The 22802-nt window shown below is 45.3% G+C and overlaps 1 protein-coding gene across 1 annotated transcript in view; it reads right to left on the bottom strand.

Moving 5' to 3' along the window:
* Positions 1-5211: 5211 nt before the first annotated feature.
* ofcc1 (orofacial cleft 1 candidate 1) overlaps positions 5212-22802 on the bottom strand; it is a 122369-nt gene continuing 104778 nt past the window's right edge. Inside the window, exons 18-20 of the mRNA XM_038997223.1 lie at positions 10488-10685; positions 5394-5538; positions 5212-5276 (exon numbers count right to left, since the gene is read on the bottom strand). Coding sequence (XP_038853151.1) covers positions 5212-5276; positions 5394-5538; positions 10488-10685 — 408 coding nt within the window. The remainder of the gene's footprint in view (positions 5277-5393; positions 5539-10487; positions 10686-22802) is intronic.

Genomic DNA, 22802 nt, shown 5'->3' with positions numbered 1-22802 from the left:
GTGTAAGGGCTATTTGACCAAGGGGAGTGATGGAGTTCTGCATCAGAAGACCTGGTGTCACGTTTACTCCCGCTCTGGAGCTCGACGTTGCCAGTTGTCTCATCATTACGCACACCTGCCACCATCGTTACGCGCACCTGCGCCTCATGGCACTCACCTGGACTCCATCACCTTCCTGATTACCTCCCCTATATCTTTCACTTCCCTTGGTTCTTTCCTGAGGCGTTATTGACTCTGTTTCTCTTTCATGTCTGTACGCTTTTCGTGTTTTGTACTCTGTTCTATTTATTATTACATTTGCACCTGTACTTGCTTCCCGACTCCCAGCGTACACGTTACACATGGCCTCCACAATCACCTGACATCAACCCAATTGAGATGGTTTGGGATGAGTTGGACCGCAGAGGGAAGGAAAAGCAGCCAACAAGTGCTCAGCATATGTGGGAACTCCTTCAAGACTGTTGGAAAAGCATTCCTCTTGAAGCTGGTTGAGAGAATGCGAAGAGTCTGCAAAGCTGTCATCAAGGCAAAGGGTGGCTACTTTGCAGAATCTAAAATCTAAAATATATTTTGATTTGTTTAACACTTTTCTGGTTACTATATGATTCCATATGTGTTATTTCATAGTTTTGATGTCTTCACTATTATTCCACAATGTAGAAAATAGTTCAAATAAAGAAAAACCCTTAAATGAGTAGGTGTGTCCAAACTTTTGACTTGTACTTTATAGCCTATTGATGATCTGTCAGGCAGAGAGAGCAAGCAGCTCATCAACAGCTGATTGTTGCATGGAGCAATTCACAGAAGACCAACAGCGGTAGGAAAGATGTTCCAATTTATGAGAGTAAATGCTAAGGCAAGAATGGGTATGCAAACCAGGTCTTTAAAAAGTTCAAAGTCTCGGTTGAATATTTGCAATGCGCAATTCAGTAATCATGGAATAGCCTACCTTGAAAATCAGACATTTCCTTTAGGCTATTTGGTCCTTGGAAAGTCATTGAAGTTATGGTTGTCAATTTAGACGGTCTACTGCTCCAATTTAATTATTCTGTGATTCCATTTCTGATCAGTTTCTATGAGAGATGTAGCTGCTTTCCTTTGTTCCCCAATGTTTCAATTGAAGGGATTTGAGCTACTCTGTTGCGGTAAAACAATGTGCAGTTATTACATTTGAGTAATTTAGCAGACGCTCTTATCCAGAGCGACTTACAGTAGTGAGTGCATCTATTTTTGTCATTTGTTCTTACTGGTCCCCCGTGAAAATCGACAACTCAAGCTACACAGGACTTATTATGAGCAAGACAACATCGAATGTTGGCTTCAAATTGGTTTTCCATACAATGCATTCCATTACAAAGGGAAGTTTAAAACATGGTACAATAACACCTCAATCATACTTCAACATCTCAAATGGCGAGACTGACTAGCTACCAGATGGACAGACTCCATTAGTGTGTTTGTGTCAGACAGACTAGCTACCAGATGGACAGACTCCATTAGTGTGTTTGTGTCAGACAGACTAGCTACCACATGGACAGACTCCATTAGTGTGTTTGTGTCAGACAGACTAGCTACCACATGGACAGACTCCATTAGTGCGTTTGTGTCAGACAGACTAGCTACCAGATGGACAGACTCCATTAGTGCGTTTGTGTCAGACTGACTAGCTACCACATGGACAGACTCCATTAGTGTGTTTGTGTCAGACAGACTAGCTACCACATGGACAGACTCCATTAGTGCGTTTGTGTCAGACTGACTAGCTACCACATGGACAGACTCCATTAGTGTGTTTGTGTCAGACAGACTAGCTACCACATGGACAGACTCCATTAGTGTTTGTGTCAGACTGACTAGCTACCACATGGACAGACTCCATTAGTGTTTGTGTCAGACTGACTAGCTACCACATGGACAGACTCCATTAGTGTGTTTGTGTCACACAGACTAGCTACCACATGGACAGACTCCATTAGTGCGTTTGTGTCAGACTGACTAGCTACCACATGGACAGACTCCATTAGTGTGTTTGTGTCAGACAGACTAGCTGCCACATGGACAGACTCCATTAGTGTGTTTGTGTCAGACAGACTAGCTACCACATGGACAGACTCCATTAGTGTGTTTGTGTCAGACAGACTAGCTACCAGATGGACAGACTCCATTAGTGTGTTTGTGTCACACAGACTAGTTAGCACATGGACAGACTCCATTAGTGTGTTTGTGTCAGACTGACTAGCTACCACATGGACAGACTCCATTAGTGTGTTTGTGTCAGACAGACTAGCTGCCACATGGACAGACTCCATTAGTGTGTTTGTGTCAGACAGACTAGCTACCACATGGACAGACTCCATTAGTGTGTTTGTGTCAGACAGACTAGCTACCACATGGACAGACTCCATTAGTGCGTTTGTGTCAGACAGACTAGCTACCAGATGGACAGACTCCATTAGTGCGTTTGTGTCAGACAGACTAGCTACCACATGGACAGACTCCATTAGTGCGTTTGTGTCAGACAGACTAGCTACCACATGGACAGACTCCATTAGTGCGTTTGTGTCAGACAGACTAGCTACCACATGGACAGACTCCATTAGTGCGTTTGTGTCAGACTGACTAGCTACCACATGGACAGACTCCATTAGTGTGTTTGTGTCAGACTGACTAGCTACCACATGGACAGACTCCATTAGTGTGTTTGTGTCAGACAGACTAGCTACCACATGGACAGACTCCATTAGTGTTTGTGTCAGACTGACTAGCTACCACATGGACAGACTCCATTAGTGTTTGTGTCAGACTGACTAGCTACCACATGGACAGACTCCATTAGTGTGTTTGTGTCAGACAGACTAGCTGCCACATGGACAGACTCCATTAGTGTGTTTGTGTCAGACAGACTAGCTACCACATGGACAGACTCCATTAGTGTGTTTGTGTCAGACAGACTAGCTACCAGATGGACAGACTCCATTAGTGTGTTTGTGTCACACAGACTAGTTAGCACATGGACAGACTCCATTAGTGTGTTTGTGTCAGACTGACTAGCTACCACATGGACAGACTCCATTAGTGTGTTTGTGTCAGACAGACTAGCTGCCACATGGACAGACTCCATTAGTGTGTTTGTGTCAGACAGACTAGCTACCACATGGACAGACTCCATTAGTGTGTTTGTGTCAGACAGACTAGCTACCACATGGACAGACTCCATTAGTGCGTTTGTGTCAGACAGACTAGCTACCAGATGGACAGACTCCATTAGTGCATTTGTGTCAGACAGACTAGCTACCACATGGACAGACTCCATTAGTGCGTTTGTGTCAGACAGACTAGCTACCACATGGACAGACTCCATTAGTGCGTTTGTGTCAGACAGACTAGCTACCACATGGACAGACTCCATTAGTGCGTTTGTGTCAGACTGACTAGCTACCACATGGACAGACTCCATTAGTGCGTTTGTGTCAGACAGACTAGCTACCACATGGACAGACTCCATTAGTGCGTTTGTGTCAGACTGACTAGCTACCACATGGACAGACTCCATTAGTGCGTTTGTGTCAGACAGACTAGCTACCACATGGACAGACTCCATTAGTGCGTTTGTGTCAGACTGACTAGCTACCACATGGACAGACTCCATTAGTGTGTTTGTGTCAGACAGACTAGCTACCACATGGACAGACTCCATTAGTGCGTTTGTGTCAGACTGACTAGCTACCACATGGACAGAATCCATTAGTGTGTTTGTGTCCACATTATTCTGACATTTTAAAATGTAAAAATAATGTGAATGTCAATGCATAATGCCATTAGGTAGGCCTTTTTTTTTTTTTTTTTTTTTTTTAAATCATTATTTTTAAAGTGGTAATGCATACTTTTTTGTTGGCATACATTTTGGGGGAGTTTTTTCAACAATTACATGTCAAATTTAGGTCCCTGAAAATTACAATTAAGTGCTTGAAACAGTCCTTGAATTTGAATTGCCAATGTCTGTACGAACCCTGTATATGCTACTTGCTCACCTTCTATTGAAATTATGTATGCATCATTCCCTTTTCTGTCAGATCTTGACCCAGGCCAGTATTTTTTTTACATTCGGGCCAGTAGACAAGCCCTGCTGTGCACGGTGCGCATAGGGCCTAGATGTCTAACACTGTGTAGCAGTTAGTGATGTTATCGATAGCCTCCCGTTTTCAGGTAGATGTAAAGGCAATTAAAAGGTAACTACAAAGTAGCCTATGCCTACCTGGCAGAATCAATCCTGTGGCCATTTGTTTTGAAAACTCCATCACAAGTGCACTACAGAAACAAACACACCGGTCTGGCTGGTGCACACCTGAATTTTAAAAATATTTTTCACAGACCTCAAAAATGGTCCCCTGATGCGGTTTAAGCATTGTTGTGGACTTAGAACATCCCATTTTGTGATTTTTAAGAGCCAAAACCTGAAAAACTGGGTGAAATCACAGTCCTCCCCATTTTTTGTTGTTGTTGTTGGTGGTATCGTTTTGGTATCTAGTATAGTTTTTTCAAATTCTGCCGTCTAGAGGATTTCGCAGAAAAGAACACATGGCACTTTGAAATCTGCACATTATTTTAAGTCTCTTTTCTTTGAACACAAGTGCATGCTAATTTAAAAGATGGCTAGTCATGATTAGCCTGGTTCTGTAAGGAATGCAGGCACATTTTGGGACACAGGCCAGGTCATTAGCGATTATCTTTTTATTTTTGTTAGTACGATCAAATCATGTGCTGGTGCCCCAAGTGAAAAAGTTGTTAGCACCAGTGCCACCAGTGGAAAAAGCTCTTGTAGAAGCCTGATTCTACCGGAACCATCTCTATGTGTATCATCAGGAACAATTTCAACTGTTCTGTGAGTATGCTTGAGAGTGCTCATAAACACATTCTGAATTGATCCATCAGTCACTGTCCATCACTGAGGTACAGTATGTCTATAGTCCCTGTCCATTCATATGGTGTGGCTGGTTGAGCTGATAGTTGTCTATTGTCTATATAGTGGTATGTGTATAATCCCTGTCCTGTCAATTGGTGTGGTCGGTTGAGCCTTAGGTGCTAGTTGTCTATTGCCAGGGGTATGTCTATAGTCCCTGTCCCTTCAGTTGATGCGGTCGGTGGAGGTGCTAGTTGACAGTACCTGGGTGTCCTCTCCTGCTTTGTTTCACTTCACAGTGACATTAGTGGCTAAGGCCTTGCAGTGCAGCTCGAGCCATGCCCACTGTCTCCTACTGGCTCGACGCGATGAGTACCTGAGGGCACGGATTAGGCAATAACACTGTTTAAACACACAACATTACACAAACAACCATTAAAACGCCACACTACACAAACAGCCATTAAACAGTGCACAGGAGTGTTGGACTCACGCCAAACAGGCTTCCTCCTTTTCCTCTCCCTGAGTTGGAGGGTGGAGCTTGGGCCTTCGTCTTCCTGGTTCACCTCTGGTGTCCTCTGACCTGGGCGGGGCATAGTGCTGAGAGGAGGCTCTGCCCCGTCCATGTCACCAATCACCTTCAAGGACACACCATAGACAAAAACAAACTGTCAGACACATTCAAGTGCTGAAGATATTTCAAAAGTTAAATGTTTCTATATGCGAGTTCACTACCATTGTTTTAATGTTTATGCAGTAATTTGCAATTACAAAATATTTAAGCCTGGGAATTTCAAAAAAGATTGTGCAGAAAGAATTAACACAGTTCCACGTTTTTCAAGTAAACTTCAAAAAAATATCCCACAAATCTCCCCAAACTAGTGTTTGGATAATTAGACGCGATACACTTTTGGAAAAGGTCTTCTCGCAAAGCCGATATGGCTGGCAGGGAAGGCATTAATCTCTTCATGCAACATACAAAGACCAAGGACGTATCCTTCCCCGGCACCGAACAGCAGATAGCAGAACTCACTTCCTGTATAAATCATGTTCATATTTCTGAAGGCTCAGGATGACCTCATAGCCAATGAAGCGTGCTCCGAGGCTCCGAAGCGGCAATCAAACATGCGGCCGGGGGGAAGAGGGGGTGCAGGAGGGAGAATTGATGCAGTTTGTCAATTAATGTTGCTGCGAGGTGTTTTTTAAAGGTTAACTTCTTCATATTCTGAATGTGAAATTAGGTCAATATTGGCGAGCGCGGAGTCATTTGTGGACGAGGAGCGCTGAGTCATGGAAAGTGAAGACAAAGGGTTCTGGGTAATGGGGGTCTGATGGCATATTACACCAATGAGGAGGCCCAATATTGAAATGGCATCTCTCCCCCTCTTTCTGTCTCTGTTCATCACATGGGCTTGCGGCGGATTGTAATTATATGGGAATCACCCCTCCTAGTTATAACTCAAGAACAGTACAGTCATACCTAGCTACGTTAAGTTAATTAAGTATGTAGTATTGAAATAAGTTGATTGTGAGTGAGGAAGTCTAACGTCAACAATGGTTAAAGGGCACAAGTGGAAAAAGACTTCAAAAGCAAAAGAAACACAATGATGAAATTGCACGGAACGGTGTTTTTATTTACAACGTAGTTTAGATGCTTATCAGCGTTTTTCCAAGCCATAAATAATCTGCGGAGAAGTAATATTCAAGCTGTTGGAGCTTTAGTTGTGCATCTTTAATGGGACTTTCACAGAAGCTGATCCAGGGCTCACATATGGAAGAAGGAGATGGTACAGCACAGTTGGTTACTCAAATCGTTCTTTTTTGGCAGGCCGTAGACACTTAAATGCTAGCCTGGGAGGAAAAAGACAGGGAAACATAAACCTACTGTGGTTTTAGTAGGGAACATAATGACTTTGCCCACATTCATTTCGTCGGCCATATTGTTTCCCTCAGATGGAGCTGTTATGGGCCCATCTCAGAAGTTGTTTTGTTATGAGGGCCCTACTGGAATCTCAACGGTTGTTGAGAGTGATGCATTGTGAGTTTGCAGCTGGCAAACATCTGTTTATTCATGATTGTTTGAGAAGTAATTTTTTTTTTTAAACACTCCACCACCTTTAAAATCCTTTTGGCAAAGTATGCCAATGGGACTGTTGCTTTAACTATTCTTGCTGCACTACATTTGTTACCATTTCCCAGCATGCCGTGGTTAATATTAAAGGTAAAATAGTAGATGCCTTCCAGGTTAATATTACAGGTAAACATGGTACGACCAATTTCCATAATTTAAATGCAATGCATGATGGGCCCTGACCACAAACTCTTAGAAAAAAAGGTGCTATGTAGAACCTAAAAGGGTTTTCCCCTTTTTGGTTCCAGGTAGAACCTTTTTGATTCCAGATAGAACCCTTTTGGGTTCTATGTAAAACCCTTTCCACAGAGGGTTCTACATGGAACCAAAAAGGGTTATCTTATGGGGACAGCCGCAGAACCCTTTGGGACACTTTTTTCTGTGTCTGTACATGACCTTTAATACTAAAAACCAGACGGATACAGGTGCAGGAATCACATGGTTTAGCCAAATGAATATTCAATATGTGCATGCAATTTTTTTTTTGCTTAGTCATGGACCGCTACCCCCCCAATAACAATACAAATATACACACCAAACTGCTGTATTACACTGTAAGTGTCTATAGCTCAGGGCACCTCTCGGAGGGCTTGCTTTTCTTAGGTGTTCGTTTATATTAATTTTGAGTGTAAATTGTGGTTAATATGCAAAAATAAGAACCCTGGAGCAGTGGTCATGTTAGTCTAAGGCTTTCCCTGGTCCTCGAGGGCTTGGCTGTCCAGGACATTGCCAGAGAAAAACAGACCTCTTATGTGGAAATGAAGCATCCGTCAATATTGCTTCAGTAAACAAAGGAAGGCCTCCTTAAGTAGTCGGACGAATCCTTTAACCGACGGAGACAGAGGGGAGACTGACTGTTTTTCACAGTTCAAAGAAGTCAAATAAATACTGCTATTGTAAGTTGTCTCATTCTCCAAGCATCAGGACTGAATAATGATGACACTGTAGGTCACAGCAAGTAGTCATTCCTAAGGGTTAATGGGCAATCATTTACAGGAGACAGGAACCTGTTCCCATATCTGTCACGCCCTGACCGTAGAGAGCTTTTTATGTCTCTATTTTGGTTTGGTCAGGGTGTGATTTGGGTGGGCATTCTATGTTTTTTTCCCTATGATTTGTATTTGTGTGTGTTTGGCCGGGTGTGACTCTCAATCAGAGGCAGCTGTCTATCGTTGTCTCTGATTGAGAACCATACTTAGGTTGCCTTTTCCCACCTGTCTGTGTGGGTAGTTGTCTATGTGTTGTTGCCTGTCAGCACTCATTTTTGTATAGCTTCACGGTTCGTTTGTTATTTTGTTAGTTTGTTTAGTGTTCGTTCTTTAAATAAATTAGTATGTACGCATCCCACGCTGCGTCTTGGTCTCCTCTCTTTGACGGCCGTGACAATATCACAATAACATATCACATTTGAAGATGATAAAGCAATATCATTGAATGGTCAAATGTTATATGTTATATATTGTGATATGGGAACAAGCCTCACTTCAAAATAGAGATTTGTTTCCTGTAAAAATTAACACATAAATATGATGAACTTACACAGGGGGCTTTAAAATACTATATTCGTGGAGAAAGTAACCATATGCACAAGGTATTCTACTCTATCCCCTTGAATTGTGCAGTCTGAAATATTTTCTTATTGCTCAGGCAGGACTGCCTGAATGTTATTTCTCTCCAAGGAGCTGTCACCTTAAATCTGCAGGCCAGTTTGTACACAGCCCCCCGTCGCATACACAGCCCCCCGTCGCATACACTGACTATATTGCTGGCAGAATTACATAAAGCACTAATAAAATCAGCTCAAGTGTTCTTCCGAGGGCTGGGGATGCCCTTTGGTGATTCCTGGATGTCACTCTATACATAAAACTAGTCTATATATTCAAGGGAGGATTAGTTTGAATATGTAAAGAGGGCCCGTGCTGTAGGGAGAGGGGAAATGAGGGTGGAAAGCAGAAAGCTCAGCAGGGCTGGAGAGCTGGCATTAGGAGACACGGCTGCCACCGGCGTCACTCTCATGTTCCACCCGACGTAGAGGCGTGGCCGTCATGCCACTATGGGGTGGATGGTGATACCACAGGACATTCTCCTCTGTTTTTCCGGGCAGGAACAACACTCTCTCCCTCTGAGGTAAACAACTGGAATAGGGCCACTGGTTCCTCAACCCTTACCATTAAAGGTGGGTCCGGGGCCAAATGATTTTCTCCAACAGAAATGCCAAGAGTGAATTGTATTCTTTTTTTTAGGAATTACAGTGACTGTATTTCTGTCGGAGAGATGGTGAAAATGAATATTTCTGCTGTGATTTTCTAAATCCCTCAGTAAACAACTTTACCCAGATGTCTCATTTGTGACACACAGGTTTGGAGGCCACACAGGGACACACATTACCACGCACACAAACTCATACACGTGCACGCACACACACACACACACACACACACACACACACACACACCAAAAATGAATAGATATGCCACGTTGTGTGTTTACACACATTCTCATCAGTCAAAATATGACGGGACCCATTAGGACGACGCCACACCGCCCGAGAGCTAACTGTTGATGCAGCTCCGGCATTAATCTCTTTTTTCCTCTCTTTTGACTTTTTTCGGGATGGTGATGATCCAGGTTGCTCTCGGGGGGATCGGGGGAGTTCATTCATGTGCTTGCAGTTGTTACAAAGCCGAATCAGTGGTACATTTAATTAGACAGCCAATCTGTGCGGCAGTCTGCTCCGTCCTGACTGACTCAGGGTAGGAGTGTGCGTGGCCGAGGGCAGGGGAAGGCAGGAGTTGGGAGAATGCGTTCAGCACCCAGTATTCTAGAAACCAAATAAAGACGGGCGTTAGCATGGGTGCAAAATAAGGGAATAGCAGTTGTGGCGGATGCTCATTTGGTGAAAAATACAAGTGGGGAGTTAGCATTGGTGCTAGCTGGGAGAATCATAACAGTCATGCCAGTGCTCATTTGGTGCTACTTTGAAAGGAGAATGGAGAATCCTTCCTATGGCCATAGCACCATCTTGTTGTCTGTGTGTGTAGCATTGCTAGGGAGGTGTGGCGAGACATGTACGGTTCCTTTCCTCTCACTCTGAGTCACAAAGGAGAGGAGTGGCATGCTAACCTCTTCTCTCTTTTTTCCCTTCCCTCAATGTCGCTCTCCCCTGCGTGTGTGAGTGCATGGTGTGTGTGTGTGCTTCTGCTAGGTCACACACTGAGGAGAGGATGCAGTGCAGTTTCACTCTTCCTCTCTCCATCCCTCTCCATCGTTCTGTCTTTATCTCTGGTTATAAGTGAGAGGAAGAGAGAGAGGTTATAAGAGGGAGAGAAAGAGAGAATGTGCGAGAGAGAAAGAATGAAAGACAGAGAGAGGCAGCTGACTACAAAGGAGAGAGAGAGAGAGAGAGAGAGAGAGAGGGAGAGCGAGAGAGAGAAAGCACAGTCAGGGTTAACCTACCTCTAGGATGGCACCGTCCGGCTGGCGTAGGAAGTGCCTGTAACGGTGGCGCTGCCCGCTCAGGTAGAGGGTGTAGACAGACACGTGGGTACTGCTCTCACCCCCTGCAGCGGGCACGGCCCCACGAGGGTCACCCCTGGGGGGGGCACAGCCCGCCAAGGGGCCCTCCTCTGTCCAGATGTAGTCATACACTGACACCTAGTGAGACACACACAGGGGCCCCGTCAGCCTCATTACAGACCCCCCAATACACACACGCACATACACACAGATAAATGCAGGCATGCACACACACAGACACACATGAACACACTAACTAGACACTGTCAGGAGCTTGTCAAAGCAGTCAGGGTTCATTCCCTCTCTACACCAACAGAGAGAAAGAGAGAGAGAGAGAGAGAGAGAGAGAGAGAGAGAGAGAGAGAGGGGGGGAGGGAATGGGGATGAGGGAAAGAGAGAGACAGGTTGTGTGCGTGTAAAATAGAGAGAGCGAGGGAGAGAGAGAAAAAGAAAGAAAGAAAGAAAGAGGGAGGGAGGGAGGGAGGGAGGGAGGGAGGGAGGGAGGGAGGGAGAGTACAACAGAGTACACAGGGTTTAGTGAAGCATACCTGCACAAATGCTCACTTCAACGTAATTATACCTTGCCCTGCTTGTGACCACAGCTCAGCGCTCTTAAAGAATTAAAACCCAAACAGTTGACAGTAATCCTCTGTAATTTGCTGAGCCTCACATCCAAAGATGAGCACCGTCCGAAAAGGAAAAGAAGGTAAGAATGCTGAGGATCAAGTTGCCAAACACAAACACAACTCACATTATCAATCGAGGCATTGACTTATAACATGTGGCTGCACTCTTCTTATTTCTTGTCAAGAAATATGGACACAGGAAAGGAGAGAGAATTTGTATGCTACGCATGCTAAGCTGCTATAAGCCAATTGGAAATGCTACAACGCTTTCACTAGTCCTGTGGGGAGTGATCGTGCAGCAGGTAAGGGAGAAGGGATCAGGTTGTACCAGGGCGAGTGCATACACACAACCATGGTGGCGGTGCTGTTTGTGCATGCCGCTTCTGCCTGTTCTGCCGCTGCACCTGTAATGCACTGCCCTCCTCTATTAGGGCAACACAGGGAGCTAGCAGAGCGTGTAACATGTTATATAGGTCATGTAACTCGACGGCATCCATGTGTGAAGATCATGGTGCCTCTCTGGCTGATAACGCCTGTTTTTAGAGGCCTGTGTGTTAGCTTGCCTGCCGCCTCACACACAATGCCTCTGAACGACACACACGCAGGTACAAGACGGGGGAACTTTGAGGTAACACACACACAGGCAGACATGGTCGACACACAGACACACCCTCACTTGTGCACACACACAGCCACGTACACACACTAAAAATATGTTCCAATATCAGACAAACACGCATAGACAGAGACAAGCTCAACAACAACTCTCTCCTGTAATTCAAGGCCTCTGCTTCGAGGGTCCTCTAGGCCTCTCTTACCAAGGAGAGAGTGAGCGAGAAAAAAGACAGACAGAGCACCGGGCGGCCGTGCCGGAGTAAAAGGACTCATCCTCTGAGATGGAAACCAGATTTGGGGGACTGACTGACTGTGTGGAGGTGGGGGAGCCAGGCAGGCGGAGGCAGGCCCGCATCCTGCCAGGTTCAGAGCAAGGACCTAATTAAGGCATGAGTCATTCTGTGGAGACACACAATCTCATTCTGTGGATACACACAATCACACACACACACACACACACACACACACACACACACACACACACACACACACACACACACACACACACACACACACACACACACACACACACACACACACACACACACACACACACACACACACACACACACACACACACACACACAGTGGAGGTTAAGGCTGGGTGAAAGGCACCAGGAATTTTTTCCCGGCAGCAGAGTTTATAAACTCAAGGTGACCCCCTAATTGGCTCCGTAATTATGATTTGTCTAAGAAAACACGGAGCCAGAAAGCCAACTCATTCACAGGGCCTGAGTGGCAGGGTCATGCTGAAGGAGAGACTTCGTTTTGGGAAGTGTATCGATGTCCTGATTTTCTTCTAACTACATAAACTGTTAGCCAAACAACTCAAGGCAGTTCGAAAACACCCAAGTCATTACCTACTTGTAATTAGACAACTGCTCTAAACACACTGCAGACAGCCTGGAGAGAACGACCTCATTGTCACAAATGTCAAAGAGTCGCTTTGGCTCGAGAGCGGGAAGACCAGCCACAAACATTTAAGGAAGGAAACGCAGGGGGACGCATCTCTTTAACGCCAATTCAGTACTCATTAGGGTAAAGCTGTGCCCTCTAGGTCCATACTATCTTGACTGGTGTGATCTGGTGACATACTTCCCCAATAATCTTCCATTCACGATAACAGGAACTGATTCATTTTAGATTTTTGAGTAGTGTATTTGATAGCTGTTGAGGGAAAACGTAAGAAATGCATCAGATGACACAAAACAAGAGATATTTCAATTGTTCTCACTAATACTACATTTCCTTCTCCTGTCTTTAACATTTCCCGTGCCGTGGCCACATTGGCCAATTTGCTGGTGAAATCCCTGTGACAACACATTGAGACAAACATAGAAACGTTTTTGTGTGCGGATGACGGGGATGCCATTTCACTCAGTGCATTATGGTTCTCAGGGTGAATCATATTCTGAGCTGTAGCTACAGGGAGGGGGAGGGAGGGAGGGAGAGAGAGAGAGAGATAGAGAGAGAAAGCGAGCGAGAGCATTAGGAGGTTGGTTCCGTTTCTGGCCAGCCTGACTTTTATACGAGCCCAAGTCTGAGTGCTCTCTTCTTCCCCATTGTTCCATTTGATAGCACTAAGTGACTGATTTACATTCAATGCCTGGGTGTAGCAGGCCGACCAGCTGTGGGTTAAGCAGATAGCATTCAAGTGAGCTAACCTAATTTCGACCAATCTTGCCTCGATTTATCGTTGACGTCTGCATTTAGGAAATCTGATAGAGTCCGTATCAGTCTCTTGACTCGCATGGGAAGAGACAAGCATTATTTATTTTAGGGACTATAAACAGCAAGCCATGTCTCCCAGCAAGGACATAAATTGTGGTATATGTAGACATTACCGCAAATGCACAGAGGGGTAGATCCAGGAAGTGGGTAGGGAATCTAACAGCAGTCATTGGTCCACTGTTCACAAACAAGTCTGCATGTAACACTAAGAAGATCGCAAATAGTCTGTATTTTTATGTAACTCCATGGTTATACAGTATGACAGTGTCTATAGTCAGCGAAGTGAGTATTCAAACTAGTAAAGGAATATTTAGTATATCAATTATTTGCATTCAATTATAAATATTTACAGAAGAGCAGGCTTGAAAACGTGTCAGTGTTCAGATAAGGAACATAATGAGAGTGGAAGTTAAGACATTTTAATAAAGCTCTTCTATTCAACAGTTTGAGGCTGAAATAATTGTATCCCTAAATAAAATGACTAAATGCACTACATACCCCCCAAAAATATGCCTTTCAGCTTAATTTTAAAATTGACCCATATGCATACCTAAAAAAATATATAAACTTGCAACTAACAACTAAAAAGAGGGCAGACACATTCGACTGAAATAGAAACTTTCCACTGGGTGAAGCTATTTCAGTAATAACCATTTCAGTAAACTATTTCAGCAAGAGACATGGCTGTGGACAAAGTGATTTTGTATTCAGATAACTCGACCTTGACTCTTTACAAATATCACCGTGACATTTTCACTCCATTTTGTGACGTGTCAATGGTTGTCTAAAACAAGAGGAATTCCTTAATGACCTCATGCTTTTCTGTCCCTGTTGCACAACTGATCCCCCAAACGTTCTACCCCCCTGACCTACCTTATCAAAATGTTCATACGACACTTTCGTAATGAAAATGTTTTGAGCTACAGTCTGGCCGTAAGCTGAGACTCATTTGGAGTTGGCTACAACCAACCAGTAGGTCCTGAACCTCCATTTTGAAAACCCCAGCCATAGGCTATGCATCACTAATAAACAACACAGAGCTAAATAATCCCCAGAATGGTGAGTGTGTCTACAGGTTAGGTGGTGCGTGTGAGCGAATGGTGAAGGTTTTCCAGGTAGTGGTGTACTGTATGAGTCATGGGGCTGGAGGTTGGAGAGAGAGGAGAGGCCTCCATAGAAATCTAGACAGACAGGCTGAGCTGTGCTGGCCATGGTCCAGGAAGGGAGCCTGGGGCCTGGGCACGAGCCGGCCTGTCACCTTCCCTGATCCCTGGATGATTGATCCAAACTAGATAGCCATCATTACCATCCACACTCATCCCTAGGTTCTCCCTCTTCTAGTCTAATTTTACCTCCCATTTGCATGCTCCTTTGGACTAATTAAATCTCTCTCCCTTCTCTCTCTCTCTTGTCATTGGGATGACAAATAACGCGGTGCAATTTTGGCACATTATTATGTATGAAATGTGGGGCTATAATGTATTCCACTCGGCTGAATATCTCAAGACCCATGTGTAATGAGCAAAACAACAAAACTCGACGGGCACTGCAGCCTGTGTGAGCAGTTCACCTCTCTCTCTGTCTCTCGTTCTCCTCCCTCTGTCTTTCTTTTTATCAAGACAAGAGCCGCTGACCTTCCAATTCAGTACCATCCACCCGCATTTCCTTTTTTTTACCCGAACGCAATTTATATATAGTGACGCCCGCTTCCTTCCATCCACTGGGGGGGGGGTCCCTTTTGGTTCTCAGTTCTGTCCCACTTGGCTTTAATTTACAGTGGGAAAATAATTAGAATCTCACTTTTGCGAAGAGTGGAGTGAAAATGTAAACAATGCTTCCCTGCGGGCGAGTGCTTCATCACGCTGACAGGTGCATTTGAATTTGCCTGGGTGGTGGACAGGCTGGGTTATTTATTTGTCAGTCGCACATGGATGGAGGGTGGAAGCCCCGGCTGGACTGCCCAGGCTCAGGCTGGCTGCATGGGGCTGATGGGCAGCAGTGGCTGGGTGCTCTGGCAGCTCCTGACCCCCTACCCCACGCTTAATCCATCGGGCTGCATGGCACAACGCCCTGACTGAGCCAGACTACTGTACCACCGTCCAGAGAGGCAAGGCAGGCTAGCTAGCGGTACCAGGGCATGGGTATGAACACAAATGTACTGAACATATTGTACAGATCGAGAAACAGTGACAACTATTGAGGTGACAGCCATGTCTGTTTCCTTTGTCCACAGACCCTTATCCAGCCACATGTATGTGCACATGCACATACAAACACACACACAGAAACACACACACACGCGTGCAGCCCCAGTGCCTGGGTCTGGGAGGGGGGGGGGACTGTCTCTCTGTACAGAGGCTCTCTGAGCTGCGGATGGTCACTCCCACACCTCCCTGCCTCGGCACAGAGCTGGCTCAGGTTCAAGGCCTGTTTCCCCAGCGCTGCATTCATTGAGAGGTAGGCAGCAGAAGACTGGGGCCTCCAAGCCTGCTGCTACCGCTGCTGTGTAGATCAAATCAAATTTGAAAGTCTCATAGAGAGTCACTGAGCAGGAATCAGAGAGGGGCCATACATACGCATGGATAACCCAGGCCAACGCCAGCCATTAGAATGGAAATAGAGCCGCTATTATTGTCGGCGACGTCCTCGATACAGGGCCAGTCTGTTTGTGTAATTGGGACAGCTTTAAAATGGTACGGACGCATCTCCTGTGCTCGTCTGATTTGGCTCAAACACGCTGTGTCTGGTTAAATGCACAGACGACCAAGACAGGCAACCGATTGGTATTACGTACAGTAGTGCACACAGTAACTACACTGTGGCTGATTCAGTACAGTACTTGTTTATTTTGGTCCATTCACCCTCATTATTGTGCGTATGGTGCAAGAGGCAGTTTTGTCTTTATCTACTTGGATATACCTAGGTGCATATACACTACAGTATGGTCATAAAACTACACTCAATATCAGCTCCTTTTAAAATTGGACTTCTAGAAAAAGGTAAACAAGCAACAATTCATATTTACATAGTCTGCATAAACTGAATAACTTTCTTAGCGAGATAGCATCTCTTGCTTGAGATGATCCAGGAAATAAGATATGCATAATTCACTGTTACTAATCTCCTTTTATCTGGTAGGGGGAAAATAACAGCAACTCATTCCACAAACAACTCCTGTAGCAGCACTGCCCCACTTCCAATAGCAGTAACCCCCCACTTAGTACCAAGGCTCAACCACTGGGGCCTTGAGGGAGAAGGAAGACAGTTTCTCCAGGTTTGTTGTGTTGTTGTGGTGGTGTTAAGGCATTAACTGAGAGAGATGAAGGTGACATCTGATCCATCTAATGGTTGATCTACAGATCATCCATAAGGGGACTATCCCAATAAAGTGCCACCATAGAAGCTACATGGAAAGTCAACCCCTCATTAACGCATTAAGTGATGACAAACATAATGGTTCATTTGAAGATTTCTTCATGATGTACCACATACCTATAGTCAATGCCACTGTACTTTGTACCATTGGATATTGAGAAGCCCCCCAAAAAGGGGCCAAAGTGAAACATCTCTCTTGATTTTCTCTCCGGCCACTTACAAGTGGCTTCATTCCAATCGGCCCTTCAAGGCTTCAGAGGATGATAACTGCCGATAACAAAATTAGACCTGGGATTCTCTGCTTATAGCGGGGCCACCTTGACAGTGCAGTGCTGTATATCCATCTATGTGGTTATGGGAGAGATAAGAGATATTAAAGTCCCTCCAACCTATCTCTCCAGAGGATGTCATCATCCATCCTGTTAAGACGAGACACCTGTCACAATCAGCAGGCCTGCTCCCCCCTGGGCCACAGGACACACTCAAGGTCACACTCTTTAAAGCAACTGAGGAGGAGGAGGAAGAGGAGGAGGGAAAAGACTAACAAACGTATGGTCAGAAAGTAAAAAGGGCAGATGGTTTCACATGCAGGCTGGTTCTCATAGTGTCGTGGGATCACAAAGAAGGATATGTACTTTTATTAATAGTACTGCTTTTAATAATGCTAAAATGAAATCCAGATTTAAGACAACCGACTCTCCACCACCAAGTCCACCACTTTCTAGCGATACATTCCTGCTTTATGTCAATTGTGCCAAAATGTTGGTTCTTTAAATACTCTTCAATGAAGCAAACTGTTATTATTTAGATTAGTGACCACATCCCATTGGACTCCAACCTAGGCAAACTTTCTCTGCTAATCCTCCGATATAATAATTTCAAACTACAAGACAAATTAGACTCAGCCAGTGTGCAAAACACAAAAAAATGGTGCAAGATGAGCTCTTTAAAAATCCCATTTGCTCTTCTGTGTGCCGCTGAAGAACACTCGTTCACTCCTCGCCGACAGTCCAATTTGTTCCTTCTGGTTTGCATTATGGATGGCAAGTGAACGGGCCGGGATCCATAAGAGCTGGGCAGGCAGAGGGAGGGAGGGAGAGGCAGGCAGGCAGAGGGAGGGCGAGGGAGGGAGGCAGAGGGAGAGGCAGGCAGGCAGAGGGAGGGAGGGAGGGAGGGAGGGAGGGAGGGAGGGAGGGAGGGAGGGAGGGTGGGAGGGAGGGAGGGAGGGAGGGAGGGAGGGAGGGACAGGCAGAGAGGGGCAGGCAGAGGGAGGGAGGGAGAGGCAGGCAGAGAGGGGCAGGCAGAGGGAGGGAGGGAGGGAGAGGCAGGCAGAGGGAGGGAGAGGCAGGCAGAGGGAGGGGCAGGCAGAAGGACGGAGGGAGGGAGTGGGAGGCAGGCAGAGGGAGGGAAGAAGCAGGGAGAGGCAGGTAGGGAGGGAAGAAGCAGGGAGAGGCAGGGAGGGAGGGAAGAAGCACGGAGGCAGGCAGAGGGGGGGAGAGGGAGGCAGAGGGAGGGAAGAACCAGGAAGAGGCAGGCAGAGGGAGGGAGGGAAGAAGCAGGGAGAGACAGGGCTTCAACATGTGGACTCAATTGTGTGGCTTCCAGCTGGACGTTGTTTTGACAGCTGACAGGGCATACAACATATTAGGATTAAATTAAAAGAAAAGTACCACCCCCCCCCCCAACATCCCTGAATCTCTACAAGTGCAAAGACACCACTAACTAGAAAACATCCACTTTGTAAAAAAAACTGTGTTTGTGTAAGTTTGTATCTGTCTGGCATGTGATGGGGGGTGCTAACCATACAGACCTACTTATGATGTGACGAGTCTCTCTCTCTTCTTCTCTTTCCCTCTTTCTCTCCTTCTCTATTACTCTCTCCATCTCAGACTCCCAGAGAAAAGCCTGCCCAGGGTTTAGGGAGAAGAGATAATAATATCCTCTTCCTGGATTAATGGTGAGGGACATATTAAGCAGAGGCTGACACTCCCAGTAATTAAACGTTCACACGGACGAGTTCAAACACGAGACTCTCTACCGATGCCTCTGTTTCTATGGGCCTGGGAGGAGACATGGGGAGCACAAAAAGCCAACACAGGGACGGTTCAGTGTCAGAGACACACATAAACTGACCGCCCATTCTTCAGTTTGAGGTGTTACACAATTACAACAATGGCTGCATCTCTTTTTAGGCAAAGGCCTACAATTTCCAAAAGCGAAGCAAAGCAGACACTTTTTCCGAGGATCGTCGGCGAATCACGGAGTTGCCCTGGGTGAACGCGGCGATACAAAAAAATGGAGACAGGGCTGCAGCGTTTTGTGAGTAGAGGGGGGGGGGGGGGGGTTGCTGAGTGAGTGCTTCTATATATATTTTTTCTTTCTTTAACCATTGTGCGACTGCACCGCTTTCACACATTACTGCCCCCCAAAGTCTGTGACCTTTTCACCAACACAGGCATGTACCCTTTGCAGTCACATCTCATATTGAGCACTCTAATGCAGCGGCGAGTGGAGTGGTTGTGCTCCTGTTCCCTGTGCCTGCCTGGCTGCTGTAGCCCCGGGCCACGGAGGCTCACAGCACTGTCCACTAATAGCCCCCTGTAATTGAAGAAGCCACTCTCGGACCTAATGCGACAGACACACACACACACACACACACACACACACACACACACACACACACACACACACACACACACACACACACACACACACACACCCCACTCTATGGCAGGGTCGGGTGTGGGATGAGAGGGGTGAGGGGTGATGGGGGAACTGCCCTCAGTGATCCCCATATCTCCCTGCCCCCAACACTACCCCCATCGACTCCAGATGACCCCTCCTGTATTACCGCGGTGACACATCAACTCCTCTCCACTTCCTGTGTTCCTGTTTTGGGTTCCTGTAGGGGGGCTCTCTGGGCCATTGTCCAACTGACAAGCGGTTCCTGGGCTTCTCGTCATGGGCTAACGCTCCCCTGGTTGGGGTGATGGCCTTGTTCCCTTAGCGGTGGAGGCGGTCGTCTCTCGGGGCCCCTATAACGTCTCACTTTACTGTACATAAGTGAAGAGCAGGAATGGGGAAGCCAAATGACAAGGATCAGATAGTGTGGTGAACATCAACAATGTCACGTACCTTCTGACCGTCTGCTTTGGAGTCTTCTGAATCGAGAGGGGTTGCAGCATTGTTTTGAGGTAGATCATGCAGAGGACATTGTTGAGGGGTAAAACAGATTGGCTAAAACCTTTACCAGAGGCTCAGATACCGGATAAAGAGAATAACCATTTCAATGCTCAACTCAAAAGGTTGTTATGGTAATTCCAATGGGTAAGAAGTTACGTCGAGTGAAGCTGAAATCTGATCAAGTGGTAACATGAGGGACCTAGTATAGATTAGGGAAACCAAACATCGTCCCCTCTCACATGATTAAGGAAAGAGAAGCACAGTCCAAGTTATCATTAGAGCTCCAATCTGTGCCATCCAAACCTCAACAGGTTTACCCCCCACAAGCATGTTTTGCAAAGCACCTTGGGTGTTCCCCAAATTCGCACAAGGTAACTCATTACCTAGACATACGGAGACAAACGCCGCCGCCACGATGTTGTCGACCGCCGTTCAGTTGCGAAAACATCTCTGGGGCCATCGTCGAGACGACAACTTCCATTAGCACAATGTCACCTGAAACTTCTGGTGAATAACGACGGTGACAATGACTCTAGTGAGGTAGGGCTCTCCTCAGTCACTGTCACAGCCCCCACTCTGACACAACTGTTTGCGTACCTGCTTAAGTATTACCGAAATTAACACCTCCCTTCCAGGTACAGTAATCAAGAGGGTGACGGCAGACAATTAATTAGGTCCATCTGCATCAGTGCTTTTCCATAATTAATGTGCTCATTACCAACTGAGCTCCACTATGAGTTTTCGGTTGCAGTAGACTCCCACAACGGTGTGCTAACCAACTAATGCAGTAGGCAGTTAGCCTGGCTTCTGTTGTAACTTCCCTGGAGAACTAGAACTAGGAAAGGTGCCGATGTAGATGATCTAATCGATCGTAAGCGATGACATCAGCGAGTGGGTGTATCTATCACCCACCATCATAGACACTAGCTAGATGATAAGACTTTAATGAAAACTCATCCTACTGCTTCCTCCGCAAGTGTTCAGATCGAATTCCAACTCAGGGATGAGTGTAGGCCCACTCACCCACTTTGGATCAGCTCAACAGCTGGTGCTTTTATCTGATGCCACCACCTTTAAGTCATATTCAAAGCTTACAGCAATAGAATTGATCGTATACTGTAAGGCCTGGAAGAATAGTGAGGTGTAATATAAAGTTAATTGGTAAGTAAGAAAGTCAAATTAGATTATGCTTTATGATCATGAAAATTACAAGTTTGATAATAATAGGGCCATTTGCAGATTTGTTATTGAATGTGGATTCTTCTTTTATTGTTTCAGAGCTGGAGGGAAACATCACATGTACAGTAAAAAGGTAGGAAGGATCGCGTCCCATGTTATGGCAGAGGGCACCCTGAGAGGAAACTGGTTTTAGTCAACGTTGTCATTGGTTATCACTGGTTTTACTCAACGTTGTCATTAACCTCTCTCATTTCCTTGTGTTCAACCGTGTACTTAACACACATTCTATCAGAGAGTAAATTAAATATGGCTGCCCTTGAGGCTGTCTTTGTTTAGTTTTATATTCTTGCTAGCATGAACTGTGACTGGGGACTCGAAGATAAATGGTCAGATCAAGTCATTGACCCTTTGTCATCACCTTGCTTGACCCTTAAAACTTTCTATGTCCGTCACACCATCACTATACTGTACCTGTGAATATCAAATTTCCTCTATTTTTTTATCCATTCTTCCCTCCTCTCTTGGTTAATGAAGGCCTCGTGGCCCATTGTTATTAAAATTACGCCCTTCCCTCTCATATTAATTGGGTCCGTAATAAGAAACTCGTTGGATTCATTATTTAATTGCAAGGGCACATTTGGAATACAGTTTCTGAAATGTATTTTTAATGAAAAACACTACATCCTGACCTAATCATATCAACCTTATTCTATCTAATTAAGGATGCAAAAAATCATTAGAGTTGCAAAATATTAGTTTCAGCTCTGTCGGGCTGCTCCCCTCTCTCCTTCATGAATATATTTTTTTCCTGTCTCTGATAAATAGTTAACGAGGGAAAAATGACAAAAATTTGCATGTAGGCAAATTAGTTTAATAGGGATATGTCTTTGCTGAGTTAGGAAAGTGACCCTTTTTTGCACAGGAGAAATTGCTCCAATAATGATGAAATAATGGCACGGCCAATCTTATTTCTGTGAAAAATCGCCGGCCTGAATAATGTAAAAATCATAAAATGCAATAACCCTATATTTTAATCACGCTGGCAAATGTGTTTAATGCGTTAGCATTTTATCAGTTTAATAAAGCCAAATTAGGGACAATATTAAGTATGCTGTAATTGTTGCAGTGCAGCGAGGAAATCTACGTAACGTAGGGAAGACTTAGTAGGACAACTGTGAGAAGCCATCAGGCTACATTAAGCATTTTCTTAATCATAAACTTTGGGCCCTAATTTCTCTCAAAGTCGCCAGAAAAATGGAGGCCCAATTTCTATCCAATAAACAAGCCAAACGAATTAGTATTACTTTACCAACTGTATTAACTGAGACTGTATCTCATGTAATGTTCAGGGAGGTGCATGAGGACGGTTCAAGGCGGGGGGTATAGTCTCACCTCCACATTAGCTCCATCTCATGCTGAAGACACTGATTGATGAACTACACTACATGACCAAAAGTATGTGGACACCTGCTAGTCGAACATCTCATTCCAAAATCATGGGCATTAATATGGAGTTGGTCCTTCCTTTGCTGATATAGCAGCCTCC

The sequence above is a fragment of the Salvelinus namaycush genome, chromosome 7 (genome assembly GCF_016432855.1).
Source record: "Salvelinus namaycush isolate Seneca chromosome 7, SaNama_1.0, whole genome shotgun sequence".
Classification (NCBI taxonomy): Eukaryota; Metazoa; Chordata; class Actinopteri; order Salmoniformes; family Salmonidae; genus Salvelinus; species Salvelinus namaycush.
This window is presented reverse-complemented; position numbering and strand designations above follow the sequence as displayed.